The sequence below is a fragment of the Eretmochelys imbricata genome, chromosome 2 (genome assembly GCF_965152235.1).
Source record: "Eretmochelys imbricata isolate rEreImb1 chromosome 2, rEreImb1.hap1, whole genome shotgun sequence".
Taxonomy (NCBI): domain Eukaryota; kingdom Metazoa; phylum Chordata; order Testudines; family Cheloniidae; genus Eretmochelys; species Eretmochelys imbricata.
The window spans coordinates 71,352,771-71,372,730 of NC_135573.1; the positions used below are offsets into that span (position 1 = coordinate 71,352,771).

The 19,960-nt window shown below is 42.3% G+C and overlaps 1 protein-coding gene across 1 annotated transcript in view; it reads left to right on the forward strand.

Annotated features, from left to right (window-relative positions):
* The window catches only part of PXDNL (peroxidasin like), a 270,806-nt gene that overhangs the window by 202,004 nt on the left and 48,842 nt on the right, over positions 1-19,960 (forward strand). Inside the window, exons 15-16 of the mRNA XM_077808684.1 lie at positions 384-492; positions 2,068-2,225. Coding sequence (XP_077664810.1) covers positions 384-492; positions 2,068-2,225 — 267 coding nt within the window. The remainder of the gene's footprint in view (positions 1-383; positions 493-2,067; positions 2,226-19,960) is intronic.

Consider the following 19,960-nt stretch of genomic DNA (forward strand, 5'->3'; position numbering starts at 1 on the left):
TGAGATTCAATTCCTATTATGATGATTTCTGGGGGCTCCTTCTCCTCTAAGAATTGAAGTGAGACTCATTTCACAAAAGTCACTAAGCAGCTGTATGTTGATAACCATCTGTCATTACTAACTGGATCTGAACCAGTGATCTAAAGGTGAAAAATTCCTGTATCTCTTTACCGATGCTGAACATGCCAGCTAGGATTATTGTATGGAAGATAATTGTCTATTCTTTGCAATGCCTAATATAAATGTCAGGATTTACAGCTTTTTTTTGTTCTTGTAAGGCTTGTCACTTTAAAATGCCAAATGTTATTAAGTGCTATTTATATCACATAAATTTGAACTTTAAAAATGAGACATTTCTCAAACTATGGATTTTTTTTTTGCAGTAACGCAAGGTAGACAAGCTGGTGATAACTTTGTTGAATCATCCATTCTCAATGCCATCCAAAAAGTTGACAGTGCAATTAACTCCACAAGAAGACATTTGTTTTCGCAGTAAGAATTTATTTGATCTTTGCTCACAGAAAATGTTCATATTTTTATTCTGCTTAACTTGTATGTGTTTTTAAATTACAAAAAAAAAAATATTAGAGAGACAAGGTGGGTGAAGTAATATCTTTTATTGGATCAACTTCTGTTGGTGAGAGAGACAAGCTTTTGAGCTTACACAGAGCTCAAAAGCTTGTCTATCTCACCAACAGAAGTGGGTCCAATAAAAGATATTACCTCACCCACCTCATCTCTCTAGTATTCTGGGACTAACACAGCTACAACAACATTGCATTCAAAAAAGTGTCCTGTAATGAAACATTTTTTTGTAGCCAGGACATGGCTTGTAGTCAAAACATATTTTTGCTTGTAGCCAGGACATGGTTTTTTAGTAGTAGTCATTATCAGTTAAACTTTCAAAGGGAAATTCATGCTGCTCAACACTGAGCAAAGTCAGAAAACATATTTTTTTAGTATTTCACCTTTCAGGCCCATCTCTATCGCTATTCAACTGCCACCTGACTACTTTATGTGGCTTACTGCTTCAATGTGCCCTCTTGCCAAGGGCTAGCCTAGGCAGGAACTCTGTACCCAAAGCTTTGGAAACAGGAGGAAAGAACCAAACAGAACATCCATAAAAAGTTAGCTTTGCTTTTCCTCCTTCTCTTCAGGACAGGAACAAAGTGTTTGGTCTCTTTAGTCCCTGTGCTTCCTCCATTGTGCAATGCAGAGGGGAGCAAAGTTGTAGAAAAAGCAGTTAAGTTTTAGAGGCTGTCACTGCTGCAGTACAGTACAGAAAAAGGGATTGACAGTGCTAACCCTGAGAAGTTTTCATTCCTGTGTGAGCCTTAGGTTTTTGTTTTCTTGGTGAAATCACTATCTTATGATTCCCTCCATGAACAGACAGTAACTGTATTATATTTCTTTGGCATTTAAGTGTGGAAGGTAAAGGCAATAATATGTTGCAGTGTGGCTAGACACCGGAGCTCCTTTTTTCTTGTTAGTCATAAAGTTCAGGTCAATTCAGTCTAACCTTTGAATTTTATGGTAGCATTCAGCCATTCCTGGGTGAATAGTAGGCTATCCCTTTATTTGGAGGGGCAAGTAATTGACACAGTTTTCTTTCTAAATGCTTTTTTCCTTTAACAAAAGGGAAATCAGAAACTAGTCCAGAAAGGATGATCAGGAGAAGGTAGAATGTTCTTTCCTTGAAAATACCATAAATGTCTTTTTATGAGTTCGCTGTTGGAGAATCTGAGGGTCAGATGAGCAATAATATTTTCTGTGATATCCCACTGTAGAGGGTCAAACGCACTGCCTTTGTTTAGTGTTAACAGTCTATGATTGCTTTGGCTTTGCTCTATAACATACACAAAACACCCATATAAGGGGAGAAAATTAAATATTTTATTGCATGTGGGTTTCTACACACCATCAGTTTAAGACTATTCTCTTGAAGCAGGCTCACTTCTTTGCGATTATTTTCAGATGTTGAGTATCTATAGAGAAACTCTGGTCATATTTCTACATAGAAATTAGTTTTAATATATTGGTTTCAATAGGTCCTTTTCATTTCTGCAGGCGTCCCCTCACTCCAAATGATCTGTTGGCTCAATTCCACTATCCACGGGATCCTTTCACTATAGAGATTGCAAGAGCAGGAGAGATTTTTGAGCAAACACTTCAGCTGATACAGGAGCATGTTAAACAGGGTCTGAATGTTGATTTTGATGGAATAGGTGAGTATCAGTAAAAGCTACTATCTTTTCAGTTTGCAATGTATTGCTCTATCTCACCGACGAAATTTGACCTGCAATAATATCTTTTATTTATACTGTTTTTCATCCAGAAGGAACTGAGGATCTCAAACCATTATACATAGTGTATTGCACCCAGGGTTTATACTGCACTTAGCCATTCTACTCTAGTACTACTGCACAATTTAGGACAAGAAGTGGAAAAACCATTTATCTAGTTGAAACTATTGGGTGATTTTGGATATAACAAATTACCAGAGCTGGAAATTGACTGTAACACTGTACTTAACACATCTACATTTTTGAAAAGTGCTTTAGTTACCACAAGTAACCAGGACCTTTCTTTTACTCTTGCGGAAGATGCCCCCTCCACAGGCACAGTTCTCCTTATATCATGGGGCTTTGGTTCAGAAATGACTTAAAGGCAAAGGTGACATTTATTGAGTTTCTTATCAATGCCCCATAATGTAACAGGGAATTGCAATAGCAGAAGAACCATCTTTCAGATGAGAAATGATAAGGATAAGGAAACATTTGTATGCAACTTCTGCATTAATGTACTTACAGTGGCAGAAACAATTGTCTTTGTATTCACTTGTCTATATTTCTTTGCCTGCAATTACATTTTCTAATCCTCTTTTTGATACTGTCATACTGTTCTAGTGTGAGTTGCTCTTTGTTTTTCTTCAGAATTCCATCTCTTTCTCTCTAATGGCAGTTGCATTCTATTGACTATATTATTCATTCACATTTCTTTATTTCATATTATCAAATCCATCTTGTCTTGTCAATGAAGGAGTGTGACCATTACAGGGTGTCTATACATTATATGTATTTCAAAAAAATATACAAAATCTTCTGTTATTTCATAGGGCTCTTCCATTTTGATATTTCAGTTATTATTGCAATATCAAAAATCAGCAATATAAATTATGACTACGGCTGCAAGTTTGTCATGGAGGTCGCAGAAGTCACAGATTCGGTGACTTTCCATGACTTCCATGAAATTCCGCAGCGGCCAGCGTGGCTGACACCAGGGCCACCTGAACAATTGTCCCCAGGGCAAACTGCTCAGGTGGCCCCCGGGCCAGCCACACTGGTTGCTGCCGGAGCCACCCCCAAGCCAGCCACTCAGGCGGCCCCACAGCGGCTGCTGCCGGAGCAGCCCTGGGGGCAGCCACGCCAGCCACTGCTTGGCGGCCCTGCACAGCTATACCCGGGGACCACTCCAGCAGTGGCCGGAGCAGCGGCCTCCGGGACAGCTGGAGCAGCACCTGGAGTGGGGTTGCCAACTCTCTAATCACACAAAACAGAAACACCCTAACCCCACCCCTTTCTCGAGGTCCCGCCCCCCTCACTACATTTCCCCCTCCCTCAGTGGCTCACTCTCCCCCACCCTCACTCACTTTCACAGGGCTGGGGCAGGGAGTTTGGAGGTGAGAGGGGGTGGGGGCTCTAACGAAGGGTGGGGGCTCTGGAGTGGGGTCCGAAATTAGGGGATCATGGTGCAGGAGGGGGCTCCAGGCTGGGGCAGGGAGTTAGGGTGTGGGAGGGGATGAGGGCTCTGGGTGGGGGTGAGGGCTCTAGGTGGGGCTGGGGATGAGAGGTTTGGGGTGCAGGAGGGGGCTCCAGGCTGGGGGGTGGGGCCGAGGTATTTGGGGTTAGGGAGGGGGCTGCGGGTTGAGGCACGGGGTTGGGTGCAGGAGGGGTTATGGGCTCTGGGCTGGGGATGAGGGGTTCAGGGTGTAGGATGGGGCTCTGAACTGGGGGAAGAGGATTGGGGTGTGTGGGGGGGTGAGGGCTCTGGCTGGGGGTGCAGGCTCTGTGGTGTGGCCAGGGATGAGGGGTTTGGTGTGTAGGCGGGGGCTTCAGGTTTGCAGGGGTTCAGGGCTAGTGCAGGGGGTAGGGGCTCGGGGTTGGGGCACAGGCTTACCTTGGACGGCTCCTGGTCAGCAATGAGTGGGACTAAGTCAGGCTCCCTGTTTGTCATGGCTCAACGCTGCACCCTGGAAGCAGCGAGCAGCAGGTCCAGCTCCTAGGCATGGGGGCGAGGAGTCTTAGTGCGCTGATCTTGCCCACAGGCCCCAATACAAAGCTCCCATTGGCCACCGGGTCCTGCCCAATGGGAGTGGGGAGCCAGTGCTCAGGGTGGTCTCCCCACCTAGGAGCCAGACATGCTGGTTGCTTCCAGGGCGCAGCGCGGTGCCAGGACAGTGCGCTGACCAGACTTTTAACGGCCCGGTTGTCAGTGCTGACCGGAGCCTTCTGGGTCCCCTTTCGACCAGGCATTCTGATTGAAAACTGGACACCTGGCAACCCTCACCCGGAGCAGGAGCCCTGGGGAGCAGCAGCCCCCGGGGTAGCCACACACATCTGAGGCTCCCACAGAGCAGTGGTCGATGGGGATGGACCAGAGGCCCCCCAGTGCAGCAAGGCCAGGGCAGCTAAGATTTAGTCAGGGGTGTTTATAGTGAAAGTCATTACTTGTCATGACTTTTACTAAAAGTACCCATGACCAGGTCTTAGCCTTAATTATGACACAATAGCACAGAATAACCAAAAATGTTGTGTCCCTTCAAAAAGAGGAAGAGAATGAATCTTACAGACACCAGATTCAGTCTTTGAGCTTGTAAACTCAGATGTGTCCAAAATTGGTAGTGTCCAAAACCCACTCGCTGCTTGTTAAAAACTGAACATTATAATGTACCCAAAATTGTTCATGAAGATACTACTATATTTTTATTACTTGCATGCAGTACCGATAATATAGCTGTCTTTATTTTCTGCAAAATCTGTACCTGAAGGAAAATCCTATGGTCAAAGAGCCCTTGCTGAGCCTAAATCCTAAGCATGAGCCTAAATCCTAAACATTTATAAGCCAGATTCCTCTTAGTACACTTTAGACGTATTTGTCTACATTTTGTTTTCAACATTTTGTATGCATCTTGAAACCTGATGATATGCATAATGTAAATTTCTAAATACATAAATATTCACAGTAACATAAATCTCCAAGAGCTGGTTTCTGCTATAATGACCAGAATTTAGGAAGTTTGAGGTATCACAATATTCCCAGATTTTTGCCCATGCCACCAAATTTCTTGCCCTCAGAAAGTTACAGAAAACAAGTTTCTCCACTAGAAATCTCCCAGTGTTTGAAAGAGATAACAACCAGGAGCTATGTTAAAAATTTAGGGCTGAAATTTGAAGATAACAGCTGTTGCCTAGAAGCATTACTTTAATTTAGAAGGGCAAATCCTTTGCACCTCTTTTCAGCTTTATATACAGCCTTAAATTATCTTCTCTGAAAGGGATAAAACCCACAGTTAGGAGAAAATGGAAATGAGATTTGCAGAATAACCTAGAGGATGATCAATGGAGTCAATGAGTAAGAATTCAGACTCTGATAAAGTATACAGATTTTGTTTTGAATTTCATTTTACAAATGGCTCTTTGGAGTATAATGATGACAGATGCACTCACTGAAATATTTTTCCCCACACGAATCCCTCATGATTGGACTTTGCTTAATAACTAAGCGAGGGTCAGGGAGAGATGGACTTTACTCCACAAACCACGAGCAGGAATAAGGTAGCAATACAGCTCGTCCTTGGCTGCTGCTCTAATCCTTTGACTGCAATATTTGTTGTGACCCTACTGTATCAGCTGAGGTTTAGAAGTTTGTGGCAACTGGATCCACATATTTTCTGACCGTATAGTCACCCCCTTAGCCCATTGTGTGTGGAGCTGGTAAAGAGCTCATCTCCACTTTGCACAGGGAATCATAGAACTGGAAGGACCTTGAGAGGTCATCTAGTCCAGTCCCCTGCACTCATGGCAGGACTAAGTATTATCTAGACCATCCCTGACAGGTGTCTGTCCGACCTGCTCTTAAAAATCCCCAATGATGGAGATTCCACAACCTCCCTAGGCAATTTATTCCAATACTTAACCACTCTGACAGTTAGGAAGTTTTTCCTAATGTCCAACCTAAACATCCCTTGCTGCAATTTAAGCCCATTTCTTCTTGTCCTATCCTCAGAGGTTTAAAAAAAAATGTTTATCCCTCCTCCTTGTAACAACCTTCTTTGTATTTGAAAACTGTTATCATGTCCCCTCTGTCTTCTTTTCTCTAGACTAAACAAACCCAATTTTTTCAATCTTCCCCCATAGTTCTTTTTTTTAAGACCTTTAATCATTTGTGTTGCTCTTCTCTGGACTTTCTCCAATTTGTCCACATCTTTCCTGAAATGTGGCATCCAGAACTGGACATAATACTCCAGTTGAGACCTAATCAGTGCGGAGTAGAACGGAAGAATTACTTCTCGTGTCTTGCTTTCAGTGCTCCTGCTAATACATCCCGGAATGATGTTTGCTTTTTTTGCAACAGCGTTACACTGTTGACTCATATTTAGCTTGTGATCCACTATGACCCCCAGATCCCTTTCTGCAGTACTCCTTCCTAGGCAGTCATTTCCCATTTTGAATGTGTGCAACTGATTGTTCTATCTAAGTGGAGTACTTTGCATTTGTCCTTATTGAATTTCATGCTATTTACTTCAGACCATTTCTCCAGTTTGTCCAGATCATTTTGAATTTTAATCCTATCCTCCAAAGCACTTACAACCCCTTCCAGATTAGTATCATCCACAAACTTCATAAGTGTACTCTCTATGCAATTATCTAAATCATTGATGAAGATATTGAGCAGAACCGGACCCAGAACCGATCCCTGCAGGACCCCACTTGTTATGCCCTTCCAGCATGACTGTGAATTTCTGATAACTACTCTCTGGGAACAATTTTCCAACCAGCTAAGCACCCACCTTATAATAGCTCCATCTAAGTTGTATTTCCCTAGTTTGTTTATGAGAGGGTCATGCGAGACAGTATCAAAAGCTTTTCTAAAGTCAAGATATACACATCTACTGCTTCCACCCTATCCACAAGGCTTGTTACCCTCTCAAAGAAAGCTATCAGGTTGTTTTGACAAGATTTGTTCTTGACAAATCCGTGCTGACTGTTACTTATCACCTCATTATCTTCTAGTTGTTTGCAAATTGATTTCTTAATTATTTGCTCCATTATCTTTCCAGGTACAGAAGTTAAACTGACTGGTCTGTAATTCCCCGGGTTGTCCTTATTTTCCTTTTTATAGATGGGCACTATATTTGCCCTTTTCCAGTTTTCTGGAATGTCTCCCGTCTTCCATGACTTTTCAAAGATAATTGCTAATGGCTCAGATATCTCCTCAGTCAGCTCCTTGAGTATTCTAGGATGCATTTCATCAAGTCCTGGTGATTTGACGACATCTAACTTGTTTAAGGTTTCAGAGTGGTAGCCATGTTAGTCTGCATCAGCAAAAAGTGTAGCTGATGTGATTAGGCCCTATGATGGTGTCCCCTGAATAGATATATGGACACAGTTGGCAACAGGCTTTGTTACAAGGTTAGTTCCTGGGTTAGTGGTTTTGTTGTGTGGTTGCTGGTGAGTATTTGCTTCAGGTTGGGGGGCTGTCTGTAAGCAAGGACTGGTCTGTCTCCCAAGATCTGTGAGAGTGAGGGATCGTCCTTCAGGATAGATTGCAGATCCTTGATGATGTGCTGGAGAGGTTTTAGTTGGGGGCTGAAGGTGACAGCTAGTGGCATTCTGTTACTTTCTTTGTTGGGCCTGTCCTGTAGTAGGTGACTTCTGGGTACTCTTCTGGCTCTGTCAATCTGTTTTTTTTCACTTCAGCAGGTGGGTATTGTAGTTGTAAGAACGCTTGATAGAGATCTTGTAGGTGTTTGTTTCTGTCTGAGGGGTTGGAGCAAATGCGGTTGCATCGTAGAGCTTGGCTGTAGACAAGGAATCGTTTGGTGTGGTCTGGATGAAAGCTGGAAGCATGAGTTTGTAGGTAAGTATAGCAGTCAGTAGGTTTCCTCTATAGGGTGGTGTTTGTGGCCATTGCTCATTAGCACTGTAGTGTCCAGGAAGTGGATCTCTTATGTGGACTGGTCCGGGCTGAGGTTGATGGGATGGAAATTGTTAAAATCATGGTGGAATTCCTCAAGGGTTTCTTTTCCATGGGTCCAGATGATGAAGATGTCCTCAATATAGGACAAGTAGAGTAGGGGCATTAGGGGATGAGAGCTGAGGAAGCGTTGTTCTAAGTCAGCCATAAAAATGTTGGCATACTGTGGGGCCAGGCGGGTCCCCATAGCAGTGCCACTGACTTGAAGGTATACATTGTCCCCAAATGTGAAATAGTTATGGGTGAGGACAAAGTCACAAAGTTCAGCCACCAGGTTTGCCGTGACATTATTGGTGATACTGTTCCTGATGGCTTGTACTCCATCTTTGTGTGGAATGTTGGTGTAGAGGGTTTCTGCATCCATAGTGGCCAGGATGGTGTTTTCTGGAAGATCACCAATGGATTGTAGTTTCCTCTGGAAGTCAATGATGTCTCAAAGATAGCTAGGAGTGCTGGTAGCATAGGGCCTGAGGAGGGAGTCTACATAGACAATCCTGCTGTCAGGGTGCCAATGCCTGAGATGATGGGGCATCCAGGATTTCCAGATTTATGGATCTTGGGTAGCAGATAAAATACCCCTGGTCAGGATTCTAGGTGTGTGTCTGTGCAGATTTGTTCTTGTGCTTTTTCAGGGAGTTTCTTGAGCAGATGGTGTAGTTTCTTTTGGTAACCCTCAGAGGGTAATGGCTTGTAGAATGTGGTTTTAGAACACTAACCCAGGAACCTATCCTTGCAACAAAGCCCATTGCCAACTCTGTCCACATATCTATTCAGGGGACACCATCATAGAACCTAATCACATCCGCCACACTGTCAGAGGCTCGTTCACCTGCACATCTGCCAATGTGATATATGCCATCATGTGCCAGCAATGCCCCTCTGCCATGTACATTGGTCAAATCAGACAGTCTCTACGTAAAAGAATAAATGGACACAAATCAGACGTCAAGAATTATAACATCAAAAAACCAGTCGGAGAACACTTCAGTCTCCCTGGTCACTCAATTACAGACCTAAAAGACGCAATACTACAACAAAAAAAACTTCAAAAACAGACTCCAACGAGAAACTGCTGAATTGGAATTAATTTGCAAACTGGACACCATTAAATTAGGCTTGAATAAAGACTGGGAGTGGATGTGTCATTACACAAAGTAAAACTATTTCCACATGCTTATTTTTTCCCGCTGCTGTTACTCACACCTTCTTGTCAACTGTTGGAAGTGGGCCATCCTGATTATCACTACAAAAGGTTTCTTTTCTCCTGCTGATAATAGCTCACCTTAACTGATCACTCTCGTTATAGTGGGTACGGCAAAACCCATTTTTCATGTTTGTGTGTGTGTGCATATATATATGCTAAAACCCACTTCATCAGATGCATGCAGTGGAAAATACAGTAGGAATATATATATATATGCATGCATCTGATGAAGTGGGTTTTAGCCCACAAAAGCTTATGCTCAAATAAATTTGTTAGTCTCTAAGGTTCCACAAGTACTCCTCGTTCTCTTAACTTGTTTAAGTGATTTTTGACTTGTTCTTTCCCTACTTTAGACTCTGATCCTGCCTCATGTTCACTGGCATTCACTATGTTAGATGTCCAATCGCCACCAACCTTCTTGGTGAAAATCGAAACAAAGTAGTCATTAAGCACCTCTGCCATTTCCACATTTTCTGTTATTGTCTTTCCCCACTCATTGAGTAATGGGCCTACCCTGTCCTTGGTCTTCCTCTTGCTTCTAATATATTTGTAGAATGTTTTCTTGTTACCCTTTATGTCCCTATCTAGATTGATCTCATTTTGTGCCTTGGCCTTTCTAATTTTGTCCCTACAAAATTGTGTTATTTGTTTATATTCATCCTTTGTAATTTGACCAAGTTTCCACTTTTTGTAGGACTCTGTTTTGAGTTTTAGATCATTGAAGATTGCCTGGGAAGGTGCAGTCCCCTGACTCAACCACTCTATAGTGGCTTTCCTTCACTATGCAGTGAAACTACCAAAAGGGAAGCCTTAGGTGAATTTCACGCATAGAGAGCTGAGTAGAAAAATACTCACCTAAGAGTACATTAAATGTTTCCCTGAATTTTATTACTTTGACTCACCAGGAGTCCTGAAGAACACTTTGAAGTCATTGTAACAAATCAAGGCATTTTGTGAATAATGTAAAAGGTGTTAAAAGTGCATCTGGATGGGAGAATACAAGAGGGAGATGGCATGTGTTTAATGAGGCAATTGTTCTCTATGCTAAGAGCTTGTTCTAGTCCAAGAAATGCAGAAACATGATAGCTGCTGCTAGCATTTGACTAATGGAATCCTTTTAGCAAACTTGTAATCTCTTTCACTCTATAAACAACAATGCTTCTTGTTTCCTATATTTGATTTGTTCACCTAAAACACACTTTCTGCTCTCTCCACTTGGTTTATTTTTTTCCATGGCATTGAGCACTGTTCTGCCTGGAATTCTTTATGAAGAATGAGTGCAGGAAGGATTATGTACAACATTCCTTTTCAGCTCTTACATGGCTAAGATGGTATGGTATCTTTTTTCACATAGTCATAGTTACAGGGCTAACTGCCCTCTTTCCTCGGCTCTCTGAGAGCATGCAGTTCAGGTCTTGGGTATCTTGCCCTTATCCATCTTTGAGTGCAATTCTACCACTTTTAGACTGGAATCTGGGGACAACAGATCGTCTGTGCCAACCATGGTTACCGAATAAGCCCCAGTAGATATCTGCATTTCTTCCCTTCTGGAGCCTGTAACCAGTGATTCAGAGAATAACAGCCTTCTTATGGTTATTAGAAAACGCAACAAATCATTAGGAGAGTGATTTCAAAGTCATGTATTTAGTCTCATGTAAGCCTTCACTACAAGCTAAATTAGATGGGTTCCCCATTTGAGTTGCAGAAAAAAAAAAGCCAGAACCAACATAATCCTTTTTGGAAATTCGGGCACTGTTGAAACTGAGCCAAGTGTCAGTTTGTCTCTCAGACAGTGTGTCCACTAGTCTATTGTCTACTCTCCTCTGACCTTCCAAAACACCATCTTAGAAATCCATTCCATAAACCCCATTTTGGGGTACAGATCATCATTCACCACTGAGCACCCCCACATTCATCTCTCACATAATATTTTAGGAGTTTTCAGAATGTCTGTGACACAATTAGAAAGAGATATTGGTGGTGGATATATAAACGTCATTTGTAGAACATTGGTTCAAATTGCACCTCAAGTTCATAGAGACCAAACACCATTATAATCTGTCAGTTCTTCTCACTCACCTGGTGCTTTCAGTCCAGTTTCTGGTGGGCATATATTCACATCAAACAAACCACAGTTACAACTAGCACTAGGTGGCTCTCTTGTTTGCAGCCTCAGAGAATGGCTTAATGTGCATGATGATATCGGCTGGCTGGAGTGTCATTCTTAGATTCTACATTGGAACCCAGCCAATCTAACAGCCCAGATGTGGATGGTCAGGTCAGATATGTCAGTGAGGTGGTGAGGAGAAGTTTACATGGTCTATTCATCTGTTCTTTCATTTTAAGTGCCTTGTAGGTCTATGGTTTTTTATCCCTTTGAAATTGTTATATTTGTATGGTTGCACACACTCTTAAGCTTCCAGCTCCCCTGCGGTAGCCTGGCATGGGTGGAGACTCATGTCTCTCTCCCTTCTGCCTGGGGTATTTCCAGGCTTCACAGTTCCTTGCCTTCACTATGTTATTCCCAGCAGAGGCAAGCTGCCCAGGCATTCCTGCTTGCTTTCTCTTCAGAGATGGACATGAGGAATAGTCAACAGTTATAAGTTACCACACAGTTCTTTCTATGCAAGCCTATTTTATTCTTCTGATAAAAGCACTACAGAGACTACAAATAAAAACAATAGAAGAACCTACATGCATGCTAATAAGCATACCAGATATCATACCAACCAAAGGAGTCTTTCCAAACATCACCCAAAGGGTTTATTTTCTGGTGATAAATTCATTACAGTTTCAGCTCTGAACAAGCACCTTAAAACATGTTTAGTCCACACTTTATACAGTTATGGGGTCTTTGAGATGGACTTTTCAGAACCAAGTAATTAGTAGACAATGGGTTTTCCTCTCCAGGGCATAGCTTCAAAAGGATGGATTTGAAGTGGGTTATTTGCATTCCCCTTACTCCCAGTTGCTTCCTAGTATATCCTCTTCACAGATATTGTTCCAGAAAGCCTTTTGATAATAGGAATGCCAAAAACACACAAAGTTGCTTTCTGTGGTAAAAATGTGCAACATAATTATATGCCAGCATACTTCAGAGTGGAACTTGACCGCATTCTTACCTTACATGATCACCTTGAGAAGGTAACTGCAAAGTTAAAAATGAGAGCCGACATAATTTAGAAACTAGCAGGTACAACCTGAGGTGCACCAGCCTCAGAGTTGCGAACATCTGCAATAGCACTTGTATTTTCAGTAGCTGAATATTGTTCACCCATATGGAGCAGATGCGGCCACACGTGACTTGTTGACACACAGCTGAATACAGTGATGTGGTGCATCACTGGAACCCTAAAGTTGACACCAACGCCATAGCTACATGTTCTGTTTAACTTTGCTCCCCCACTGATACGCCGAATTGCTGCAACACTCCGTGCACCTCAGCGAATCCAGGAAAACAGATGTCTTCCTATCCACCAAGACCTTGACAGTGCCCCCGCCCCATCTCTTAAGTCTTGCAAGCCTTTCTGGGAACATCCACTTTGCCTAATGCAATCAGACTGTGATCAGAAGGAGGTTTGGAAAGCAGATTGGGCTAAACAAGACTTAAAAAATAAGCACCTTGTGCTGGATCCCATGCAGAAGGTTCCTGGGTTCAATCTTCCATAGTCATCTTGGTCAACTCTGAACCAAATCCAAACCAACCTTGGTAGATGTAGACATCTAATGCACAAATGGAAAATCAAGGACTCCCCAGCAAGTGAGTGTGGTTCCCTATGACAAACCATCAAACATATTACTACCTAATGCCCAATTTATGAATATGAAGGAGGCCTCACTGCAATAAATTCTGCTACTTCTGATGTAGCCATTTGATGCGATAAAGTTCAGGTGAAATTGTAGTTGCTTGTCTACACCAGCCATATGGAAGAAGAAGAAGAAGCGGAGAATTTAACTGAGTGACTTTGTTCCTGAGTTTCAGAGATCATGTGGAGGACCTCAAGGCTTCAGCGGGGGGTGTTGGGGCCTAAATTGGAGGACTTTGATGGCACAGCTGTATTCCCTGAAGTGTAACTGTCCATGTCTGTATCCTCACTGCTGCTTAATGCAAGATTACAAATTTATAATTCTCTGGCTCTTCCTTCAGTATCGTAATGAAAAGCACTGCAAGGTGGAACATTAAAAAAATCCCTCTATTGCTGTTCTTTAATATGGAGTTAATATACAATCATACCGTTATTAAAACATAAGAATGGCCATGCGGGGTCACTCCGACGGTTCACCTAGCCCAGTATCCTTTCTTCTGACAGTGGCTGGAGCCAGATGCTTCAGAGCATGCATGCGGCCCGCCAGGGTAATCTGCTGGCGGGCCACGAGACAGTGTTTACATTGGCCGTCCATAGACACAGCCGCCCGCAGCTCCAAGTGGCTGCGGTTCACTGTTCCCAGCCAATGGGAGCTGCGGGAAGTGGCACGGGCCACAGGGACATGCTGGCTGCCGCTTCCCGCAGTTCCGGTTGGCCGGGAATGGCTAACTGCGGCCACTGGGAGCTGTGGGTGGCCGTGCCTATAGACGGTCAATATAAATACTGTTTTGCGGCCCACCAGCAGATTACCCTGATGGGCTGCATTCGGCCCACAGGCTGCATGTTGAGCACCACTGGTTCAGAGGGAATGAACAGAACAAAGCAATTATCAAGTGATCCAACCCCTGTCATCCAATCCCAGCTTCTGTCAGTCAGTGGCTCAGGGACCCCCAGAATTTGCGGTGGTGTCCCCGGCCATCTTGGCTAATAGCCATTGATGGACCTATTTTCCTAATTCTATTTTGAATCCATTTATACTTTGGGCCTTCACAACATCCCCTAGCAACAAGTTTCACAGGTTGACTCTGTTGTATGAAGAAGTATGTCCTTATGTTTGTTTTAAACATGCTGTCTATTATTACTATGTAATAAAATGTGAAATTAATTTCAAAATTAAAGGGATGATTGTCCCTTTGGCCCCTCACTGGGTAGGGGCTTACAGGGCTTCGGAGTGAGGAAGAGACAGGAATTCCTAATTCTGTTAATTCTATGGATCCAGGCGGGATGGAACACCTGAGATTGATGGAGCCTGGATCTATCAGATGTGGGCAGCTGGTCCTCTTTGTTGTTCCTCTGTCCCTCCTTTCACACTGAAAAGATACTTCTTTAAGAGCCTGCTGTCATTGACTCTGTGTATATGATTTATATATATGATATTATAACGCTATATGATATTGTTCTGGATGACGGGTGAACCGTACCTGTGATCAATCTGTGGGCACTTCTTGTCAGCGAAAGGCCTGAACCAGAGTCATAGAATTCAAGGTCAGAAGGGGCCATCAGATCATCTAGTCTGGCCTCCTGTACATCACAGGCCACCAACACCGCCCAGCAACTGCAAACCCAACAACTGAAATTAGACCAAGGTATCACAGCCCTCAGGAGACTAAACTAGTGTATGCCACAGGCAGAGAATAGGAGGGACTGAGGTGTGTCTATGCATGAGACTCCTGCAGTGGCAGGGAGTTGGATAAATTATATAGACCCAGATGATCTAGGAAAGCAACCTGCACCTCATGCTGTAGAGAAAAGTGAAAAATCCCCAAGGTCACTACCAATCTGACATGGGAGAAAATTCCTTCCCAACCCCACATATGGCTATCAAGTACATGCTGAGCATCTGAGAAATAACCAGCTAGCCAAGCACACGAGAAAGCGAATTCTCAGTACCACCCCAGAGTACTGGCTCACCTCATTCAGTGTCCTGTCTCCAGCTGTGGCTATCTTCGATGCATTTCTTTCAGATTTGAATCCCATGATTCACCGCACTTTTTACTGGACCACCTGGTTATAGCACCCCCTGTTTACCAACTCTATTACCTCTATGGGATCCAACTAGATTTGGCATCTGCTCTAGAATCTCCAGTGACAGACAACAAAGCTTGTTCAAATCACTCAGAATGATTTATTTGTTTATAGCATCCTCCTTCCCTCTGGAACTAGCCACACCCAATTCCACATCTGCAGAGGTAAGCTTCAAAGGAATTATTGTGTCCAATAGGCATTTTTCAGTAAGAAGAAATTCCAGCTTTTTCTCAGCGCTAATAACAAATATATTTACTATAAAACCAGTCTTTGCCTTGAGTTTGTTTTCATGTTACTTTTTAATCTTTAATATAAAAGATTCAGAGGGGTGACAACTTTGCATGTGCTGATGGAATCTGAACTTCTAGTTCAGAAATTATGCATCTTGTTCCTGTACAGGTTTCAGAGTAACAGCCGTGTTAGTCTGTATTCTCAAAAAGAAAAGGAGTACTTGTGGCACCTTAGAGACTAACCAATTTATTTGAGCATAAGCTTTCGTGAACTACAGCTCACTTCTTCGGATGCATACTATGGAAAGTGTAGAAGATCTTTTTATATACACACAAAGCATGAAAAAATACCTCCTCCCACCCCACTCTCCTGCTGGTAATAACTTATCTAAAGTGACCCCCACCCCTGTCCTCAGACGTTCTTGTTAAACCCTGGATTTGTGCTGGAAATGGCCCACCTTGATTATCATACACATTGTAAGGAGAGTGATCACTTTAGATAAACTATTACCAGCAGGAGAGTGGGGTGGGAGGAGGTATTTTTTCATGCTTTGTGTGTATATAAAAAGGTCTTCTACACTTTCCACAGTATGCATCCGATGAAGTGAGCTGTAGCTCATGAAAGCTTATGCTCAAATAAATTGGTTAGTCTCTAAGGTGCCACAAGTACTCCTTTTCTTTTTCCTGTATGGGTAGTTAATATTAAAATAATAATTTGTTTATTATGTTCTATTATTTTATTCCAGGTAATTTGCTCCAAAGCACCGTTCCTCTCATTTACCTTAGAGCTTATTCTTTACTGCTATTATGTTTTAAATTATAATTTAAATGCAATTCATCTACAGAGTTCATATAAGTAGAGTTGGATCCAAGTAATCACTATTGTAGTTTGAAAGAATTGGTCCTACTAGACCAATTGGTTGTGTTGTGTTGTATTGTATTGTAAACTATTGGTTGTATATTGTCATTCCATTATATCATAACTTGGAGTTAATCAGAGGCAAAGAAAGTTTGAGGTGTATTCCTTTCCAACCCAGCATGTGAGGCATTACCAGTTTCCCTACCTCTCACATGGCTAGTCCGGGGCAGGGATATAAATGGAAAAGGGAAGCTGTTGCAGAGGTGGCTAACTCATAGACATTAAGGTCAAAACAGACAATCATGATTATCTAGTCTGATCTCCCATAAGTTGCAGGGCACAGAACCTCACCCACCTACTCTTACAATAGTGCCATAACCTCTGGCTGAGGTACTGAAGTCCTTGTTGGGATTCCCTCTGAGACCTCTTTCCACTCAGTTTCCCAAGAACTCAGTTCGACTCCAGCTTTCGTCACTCAGGTATCTTTATTTGGCATACGGCAGTGTTACACTGAGTTGATCAGATTCAAACACAGGGGGAATAGATGCAGGGTACATCACAGCTTCAAAGTTACACAGAAACCCTCTCCTCTTACGATTAGAAACATATAATTTCATGCCTAAACTTGTTGTTGGACAGTTTATATCCATTTGTTCTTGTACCAACATTGGCCATTAACTTAAATAACTCCTCTCCCTCCCTCGTGCTTATCCCTCTGATATATTTATAGAAAGCAATCATATATCTCTTCAGCCTGCTTTTTGTTAGGCTAAACAAGCCAAGTTCCTTAAGTCTCCTCTCGTATGGTAGGTTTTACATTCCTCTAATCATCCTAGTAGCCCTTCTCTTCATCTGTTCCAGTTTGAATTCGTCTTTCTTAACATGGGAAACCAGAATTGCACCCAGTATTCCATATCAGGTCTCACCAGTGCCTTGTATAATGGTAATAATACTTCCCTGTCTCTACTGGAAATACCTCACTTAGCCTTTTCACAGCCATATCACATTAGCTGCTCATAGTCATCCTGTCATCAACCAATACACTCAGGTATTTCGCCTACTCTGTTGCTTCCAGCCGGTACATCCCCAACTTATAGCAGAATATAACTGTGACATACCTATGGTACAGTCCAGACTAATGAGTAGACATATCACCCTGTCCTCTAAGATGGGGTGTCAAGGTTCCTTCCCCACTCTGAACTCTAGGGTACAGATGTGGGGACCTGCATGAAAGACCTTTAAGCTTATTCTTACCAGCTTAGGTTAAAACTTCCCCAAGGTACAAACTTTGCCTTGTCCTTTATCTGTATGCTCCCACCACCAAGCGTTTTAAACAAAGAACAGGGAAAAAGCCCACTTGGAGACATCTTCCCCCAAAATATCCCCCCAATCCCTACACCCCCTTTCCTGGGGAAGGCTTGATAAGAATCCTCACCAATTTGTACAGGTGAACACAGACCCTTGGATCTTAAGAACAATGAAAAATCGACAAGGTTCTTAAAAGAATTTTAATTAAAGAAAAGGTGAAAGAATCACCTCTGTAAAATCAGGATGATAAATACCTTACAGGGTAATCAGATTCAAAACATACAGAATCTCTCTAAGCAAAACCTTAAATTACAAAAAGACACAAAACCAGGAATATACATTCCATCCAGCACAGCTTATTTTACCAGCCATTAAACAAAAGGAAATCTAACGCATTTCTAGCTAGATTACTTACTAACTTAACAGGAGTTGTAAGGCTGCATTCCTGATATGTTCCCGGCAAAATCATCACACAGACAGACAAACCCTTTGTTCCACCCCCTCCTCCCCCCAGCTTTGAAAGTATCTTGTCCCCTCATTGGTCCCCCTTAGATTTCATTGGTCATTTTGGGTCAGGTGCCAGCGAGGTAATCCTAGCTTCTTAACTCTTTACTGGTGAAATGGTTTTGCCTCTGGCCAGGAGGGATTTTATAGCACTGTAGACAGAAAAGTGGTTACCCTTCCCTTTATATTTATGACATGGGGTTCCTTTTCCATTGCTTTGCAGCTGTAGCCTCCAGTTTGGACTTCTCACAAACAGCCTCCAGCTATGTCTCTGTGTGTGTTGCAGCCCACCAGTAACACCTTGGCCCTCACCAGCCTTGGTTATACTGCAAGGTGACCAGAACACACTGTCAGTCTTAGATTTCCCCCCAGAAATATACGTCCTGTACTGCCTTCTCCAGGACAATACAAGTATGTTAAGTCCATTATTTATTTAAGATAATACTATGCCATCTTACTAGTTCTTCAGACATTTCAATTTGAACACACCGGATTAGATAAAACAATAAAGCAAGATTATTAACTACAGAGGGATAGATTTTAAGTGAATATAAGTAATGAGGAATAAAAGTCAGAAATTGTTACAAGAAAAATAAAGAGAAAACACAACTAATGCCTACCTTACCAAACTATGTTAAAGTCAAAGCGAAGTTTTTCTCTCCACATGCTTTCAACAGTCTTACTGGCTAAACTTCTTAGGCCAGGACCCCTTCTTCTGTTTAATGGCTGTTCCTTTGTCCCATTTTGTGCAGTGAATCGATGGACAGAAAGGGAGGAAGAGGGGGTGCGTTGGGGTGTCTTTTTATAGTTTGTTGCCTGTTTTGAGAAGCATTTCCAGCTGGGAGAAAGGCAACAGGCAGTCTGTGTGGAAGGCAACTCCATGCTGTTTCTTTGCTAAGATGTAGATTTTGTTTGCCCTTGTCCCCTTTCCTGCCAAAGAACGGCCACTTAGCAAGTAATGGCCTATCAGCTTCACATATAACACTGCTATATGCGTTTTGCCATGATATTACTGGTCACCAAACTGAGTTTTTAAATATCTCACAAGGCATACTTTATACAAAGATTATTGCAATAGTGTTCAGGATGTGGACACGAGTACATTCTGTCACAACTACCTAAGTACATGACCTTGCACTTTGCACTATTAAATTTCATCCCATTTCTATTACTCCAGTTTTCAAGGTCATCCAAATCTTATATGATATTCTGGTCCTCCTTTGTACTGGCAATGTTTCCCAACTCTGTGTCATCCACAAATTTTATTAGCATACTCCCGTTTTTGTGCTAAGCTTATTAATTAAAATGTTAAATAAGATTGGTCACAAGACCAATCTCTGAGAAACTCCACTAGGAACCTCCCTCCACACTGACAGTACACCTTTCAGTCTGACCTGCTGTAGTCTCCCCTTTACCCAGTTTCTTAGTAACGTACATTTTATAATGGAGTTTATTACAAGAGAAATTTATTGTGGGCAGAGTGTGGCACTGATGTACAGTGAGTTACAATGGAAATGTGTGGAAGAGCTTTAGAGGACTGTTTTCAGTAGTGAAAATATTATAAATTACTGAAAGAACATTCTGATTTCTGCAGGGTATTTTTGTGTGGTTTATGGAACTGGATAAATTAGCTATGGAGAGGATATAAAAACCTTTTACCAGTAGTCTATCCCATGCCAATCCTAGATTCATTCCTACAGTATACTTT